Genomic DNA, 6,000 nt, shown 5'->3' with positions numbered 1-6,000 from the left:
CCGAAACCGGGTGGCTGGTCTGTCCGTCGTGTCCCCAGTGCCAGGCTCTTCCGAGGTCCGCAATCTTCACGCTTGTATCTCCTCGAGTTGTCGTCGACAGACAGCTTGACACGGCTGGCTGGGTATCGCCTCGCCACTCTCGCCGCGCACCGGATCTCTCGTCTCCGGTGGCGCACAGCGGCGGGAACAAGAGTCCAGGCAGCCAGGGAGGAGCCTGGAAGGCTAGGAAAGGTCGGACCTTTTCCGGTAGCTGTGAGGACACTCCGCGCGGAAGCTAGCGAGCGCAAACCAAGAGCAGGGAATCTCAAGCGGTCCTTCATTCGTGGTGTTTGCTGTAGGCGTATCTTATCGGCTCCTATGGTTGCGCGTGTCGGATCGACTCCACGTCTAACAGGATCACTCGGTTGCCCTAAGGATCGGAAAAACACGAAGGGCCGCCGGCGTTGATTTTTGGTCGATGCTGGTCGCTCAAGCACGCGAAACTGCGCCGATTCGCGTAAGAACAAAAAACGTGAGCCTAGCATCAGGGGAGCGCCCGCGTAGCACCGGAAGCCACGATGAGTGCAGTTGTTGCTTGTTGTGATAGCGCTGGGAGCCGAACAAACAGTCAAGCCGATACAGATGGGTCGCAGGCTTTTCATCAGAGCCACTGTGGTCGTTCGTTCTTCTTATTTTATTTTTTCTAGTTGCGTCGCTTTGAGGCAGATCGGTCCTCTTGTTGTGCAGCGAACGGCGGAAGAAGACGTTCCCGATGACTCTGCGCGCTTTGTCCCTCCGGTGGAGTCTTTTCATTTTGCTGAGTGCGGATTCTCAGCCATGGGTCACGAAGTTCGTTTTGTTTGGCGTTTGTTCTTAGCGTGACTACCCGATGGCTGATTCGTGTTTTACGCGTCCAAGTGCACACCGGAAGCTAGTTTTTCCGGTTTTCTCGGGCCTGGTGTCGACTACTGAGGCGACAAAAAAAAAAAAAGAAATATCTAGCAATCTCATAACAAGAGTGTTGCTGAAAACTGTCTCTGTTTTTACAACTCCGTAGGAACCATATTTTCACTTTGCTTTTTCAGGAGAAGCGATTGCTGCTTCTTAGAATAGACAAAAGAACACTGCGGTGGCCGCGTAGAATAAAGTAGAATGTTTTACCGCAAACTATACAGTACACTGCAAGAAAAGCTTTGCTGACGCAGCATGTGTGTTTTAGTGTGACTTACTGAGAAACTCTAAAAGAAGTGGCATTGCACCAGATCATGAAAGACTTTATGAAAGCGTCCATAGGAACGTATTGTAAATAAAAAGATTTCACCATTCCCACTAATGATCCAGGATCGCCAGATCGGACGTATATCAGCTTCGGCAGCCACCGGCTCCTTCTGGATCTTTCTTTTTGCACAATAGAAAGATCCAATAAAAAGATTTTGCACAAATGCGGCCAATCAACAGCCTTTTTCGAAAAAAAAAAAAGAAATATTCTTCTTATAAAGCCAACTTTAACCAAGACGCACGAACGGGCCTGCTTGGCTCAAGAGTATGCCGGACTCGGCAATTAAGAACACAGCAGGTTGATTCATATTCCACCTTACCGCCCCAAATGAGCAACCCAATGTGACAGCTCGTCCCAACTCTCTGTTATCATGTAGCCTCGTTAATTCGCCCAAACCATCGAAGAATCAGTGCTCGGCCATGCCAGCTGCCAGCTACAACCTGCCGGCAGCAAGCCCCTGATGTTTCGCTCACAAAGCCGGTACCAACACCACTCCGACGCCGGATTCTCGACTTAACGTCGACTTCACGGCGCTATAGTTCATATAAGCAGACTCTAAACACTGGTGGTTTAAAATCGAACAAGCGACGTGTTTAACATGCCACGCCATAATACGCTGGCATAACCAGCCCCGAAAAATTAACTTTTTCCATGCTATTGTTTTGTAAACGTGATAGGGCCTAGCCGCAGCCTCTCACAAGAAGAGGCTCTAATTGCTCCTCGGTCTTCTTTTTCACAGTTGGTGCCGATTCAGGGAGGTCCCCGGAGCAGGAGGGTCCCCGCTTTCAGGAGGAACCACCTGGTCTGATCGAGTTCACCAATGCCAAGGAGGCCGTGGTGCCGTGCCAGGCGGTGGGCCGGCCTAGCCCCTCTATGCGCTGGATCAAGCTGCCTGACGGGGTGGCAGCCGCCGAGGTGCCCGGCTTGCGTTACGTGCGCCCAGACGGATCGCTGGTCTTCCCGAAGTTCGCTTCCAAGGACTTCCGGCAGGATGTGCACGCCACGCTCTACCGATGCGTCGCTACCAACAACGTCGGCTCCGTGGCCAGCAGAGACGTCAAAGTTAGGGCCGGTGAGTGTTCCATATCCGACTCGGGGGATCATGTTCGGGCACTATTTTTTTTGTTGTTGTTGGTTCATAGGAAGGGAAAGGCGCAGTATCTGTCACACCTGCTCTGTGGACACCTGAACCGCGCCGTAAGGGAAGGGATGAAGGTGGGAGTGAAAGTGGATAGATAGAAAGGGGAGCCGTAGTGGAGGGCTGCGGAGTAATTTCGACCCCCTGAGGATCTTTAACGTGCGCTGACATCGCACAGCACACGGACGCCACTTCGTTTCGCCTCCATCGAAACGCATCCGCCGTGGTCGGGTTCGAAGCCGGGAACTCCGGTAAAGTATTCGGGCGTCTTACCACTCACTGCACCACCCCGGCGGGGCTTCGGGCACTATACTAATGTGTTTTTTCTTTCTTCTTTCTTCGTTAGGGCACTATACTAATGTCAGTTATTACACTAACGAAGAAAGAAAAAAAAATGAAACGGGAAACAAGACGGACTCGGTGTCTCGTTTGTAAGAGCAAATAAGACCTCCGCCTGCTGTGCGATGTCAATCCACGTTAAGAATACCTAGGTGGTCGAAATTTTTTCAGGGCCTTTCACCATGGCACCTCTTTATTTTTTTTCTCTCTCTTCTTTCCCTTCCACATTTTTCTGTTCCGTCACGGTGAAGTTCAGGGGAGACAGTTATTGCGCCTTCCCTTTCGGCAAAACAAATTTTCATTTTCACTCACGCCTACTCCAATCCGGCGCTGTCTCCTGATATGTCTATTCGTTGCCAAGCTGCGGCGGTCGCTTCCCGTTGCACTTCGGAAGGCCTTACAGATGGCAAGAGGAGGAGAAATGCTTTTTGCGTGACTACGCCGAATACAACTACACGTTTTGTCGTAACGCGAAATGACGGGGCTTTATGCTTTGAAGTTAGGTAAACCCTGTGAACATAAACATTATAAAGTATAAGCGGAACATCTCCGTAAATGAGAGGGACCGCGCTAGGTGGGTATCCCTTACAAAAATGCATGTAGGGTTTCTATAGAAATTCGAAAGCGTTGTGTCAATACACGCTGTTGAAAGTCTGTTGATAATCGGCAACATCTTGGATGATGCAGTGTTGACCTCTTGTTGAGCGCTTATGAAATAGTGGCCCATGTGTTTCTTAAGAGCGCTTTTGGAATTCGCGCAACTGAAATTCTGTTGATTTCAGGCTCAAATGCTTCAGAAACTCTGCAAGTGACGCTTTTTGATTTTCTGCTACCTTTCCACTCCTGAACAACAGAAAATAGTACACGACCATCGGTTTGCCAGGAGCAGACACGGGGTGATTTTCATTAATGCAAAAGTAGTACAGTACATCTCCTAGCTGCGATAAGTCACCACATTCTATGTTCTGCCCGACCAATCAACAATCCTGTCTGATCAGTGCTGGTTAATGATAAGCATAGTGAGGCATAAAAGAACAAAACAGATCTTGATCTTTTAAGCCCCATTATACTTACTCACTCATTAACCTACACTAAACTGACTAAATTGTTGATTGATCGAGCAGAACATAGAATGTGTTGACTGACCGCAGCAAGGATATGTGCTGTTCTACTTTTGCATTAATGTAAACCACCTCGTGCCTGCTCCCGGCTAACCGTTGATCACGCAGCATTTTCTGTTAATCCGCAGCGGAAAGGGAACACAGAATAAAAAATGCGCGTTAATGAGAAAGAAAAAATATGCATCTTTGGTGAACCCATAACATGAGCTGGGCTGTTTATTTGCTTTATTTCAATTCATATGCAAGGTATGACGCCAGGCTATTCTTTGCGTAAAACGCTGATACGTCCGGGAACTCCTCGCATGTGATGCTGAAATAAACAATATAAATCATAATTAAGTTGCGGTATATACTAACTTAAAAATAGAGGAAAGGCATTTGTGCGCTGCTCCACGTCATAGCTCAAGAAATTTCTTGTCTAAAATGAGTTGTCACTGTCTTTCACTGCTTAGACGGCATCGACCGCCGCTTCCACAGCTCGGCAGCACTGCCACATCGTTCATTTCTCCCTGATAAACAATATATGCTGCCGTCAAAGATCCTATTGTGAATATAAATAGCAAAGTGCAAGTCACAAGCATTACTACCCAGAAAACTTGAAGCAGAATTACCAACTATAGGCACCAAAATGAGTGGAGACAAAAACAAACACTGCAAAAATGGTGGAGCTGCACAGATTCAATAATCCACAATGTGTGACAGAGGCATATTATGATCTCGATAATGTGTCCGTCTCAGCGCGAGTAGCGTATCGAAAGAGTACAGCACTGTGCCGAACAATCCGTCAAAAACGGTCACCTTGTAAAAGAAAGAAAATGTCGCCATCCCAACTGGCGTTCCATCGGCCCCAGCGTCCGCGTTAGAGACAAGCCTGGTTCTCTCTCTCTCCCTCCTTTTTTTCCGACGAGGCTGGCTTGCCTGCTAGAAATATTTACATGCTCGCTTCCCCTTGTAGCACACACTGTACAAGACTGGCACAAACACGAATAGGAAAAAGTAAAACTCTCACCAAAGTGCAGACGCTCCCTCCGCCCGTGCCGGCTTTTCGCCCAGAATCCAAAACGCCTGCGACTGTTGAACTTCTTAAACACGTCCTCCTTGCGCAGAAGCTGCCACCCAAGAGCGGATTCCTCCGAAGACTTAAATGCGTACGTTCGCGCTCAAATTTGAACAAAACGATCTTCGTGATAATCACCAGCGAAAAACCTACATACGGTGCTTCGCTCACAGTGCAAGATGCGACCACGGTGGCGGGAAAACGCCAACTGAACTGGCACATCGCCGCACTCAGCGTACCCGCGTCCGCGTGCAAAGAAAACAGGGCGCGGAAGAACAGCTTCGGTGAAAAGGGGGAGCCGCCGCCCCCGCTGCGCGAGCTATGCTGCAGCCAAGGTCATCTCCGTGAAGACAAACCACGGAGAAGGCAGAGAGCAGAGACCCAGAGGGAGCAACCCCTCCCCCCCTCCCCCTTTTTCCCCCCAGCCGACAGGAAGTAACTCTCGACCCTCCGGACATGCTGGCGCCGTTCGCGGCACGGGGGAAAGATGGGTGTGGACAGTAGCAAGGCAGTGGCCGAATGCTTCTTTGAAAAGACGAGTCGCGGATAGAAGACGCGTGTAATCCTATTTTTTTTTTCTTTTTATTTCATACGCGAATGTTTTTGCTATGCGTGTTAACTCTATAGTATGCGTGGGATCAATCCGTCATTATTAGAACCCCTCAATGTTTAAAGTGACTTCATTTTAGCATGGTGTCCACTTTAAGAAAGGAAGGAAAAGAAAAAAATAACAGTTAAATTCTCCAAAGACATACAGGATTCCAATACAGACTGCACCTCATTTTGCGGCAAAAGCTACGGGCAAAAATACCTAGGCTTGGGCAGAATGTCAGACCCTGAAGCATATATATAGTGAACTTTGCAACTGGTTTAAAAAAGCTTTGTCCTGCCCTACATGGTAGGTTCAATCTAGGATCCTGTTTGTTAGTATGATGACTCACTGAACTTGTTTTATGATAAATATAAAATATGTCCTACCACTAAAGTTACCTTCTGCGACATACAGAAGCTGATTCATTACGGATTCTGACTGACATTCAACGATGTATTTGCATTATTAGTGGAGGCTTTGCCATCATGAAGTTTT

At 48.3% G+C, this 6,000-nt stretch overlaps 1 protein-coding gene and 1 long non-coding RNA gene across 2 annotated transcripts in view; one reads left to right on the top strand and one right to left on the bottom strand.

The window, feature by feature from the left end:
* Nucleotides 1-1,524: 1,524 nt before the first annotated feature.
* Nucleotides 1,525-6,000, top strand: part of LOC146193974 (cell adhesion molecule Dscam1-like) — a 640,182-nt gene continuing 635,706 nt past the window's right edge. The window contains exons 1-2 of the mRNA XM_084600664.1: nt 1,525-1,555; nt 1,998-2,330. Coding sequence (XP_084456790.1) covers nt 1,525-1,555; nt 1,998-2,330 — 364 coding nt within the window. The remainder of the gene's footprint in view (nt 1,556-1,997; nt 2,331-6,000) is intronic.
* On the bottom strand, nt 4,042-5,002 carry LOC146193977 (uncharacterized). Its single transcript, XR_014706895.1, has 2 exons — nt 4,655-5,002; nt 4,042-4,166 (listed from the first exon to the last, which is right to left on the bottom strand). It is a non-coding gene; the product is annotated as an uncharacterized LOC146193977 (long non-coding RNA).

This window comes from Amblyomma maculatum, chromosome 4 (assembly GCF_055883805.1).
Source record: "Amblyomma maculatum isolate TAMU_Amacu chromosome 4, ASM5588380v1, whole genome shotgun sequence".
In the NCBI taxonomy this organism is placed as follows: Eukaryota; Metazoa; Arthropoda; class Arachnida; order Ixodida; family Ixodidae; genus Amblyomma; species Amblyomma maculatum.
This window is presented reverse-complemented; position numbering and strand designations above follow the sequence as displayed.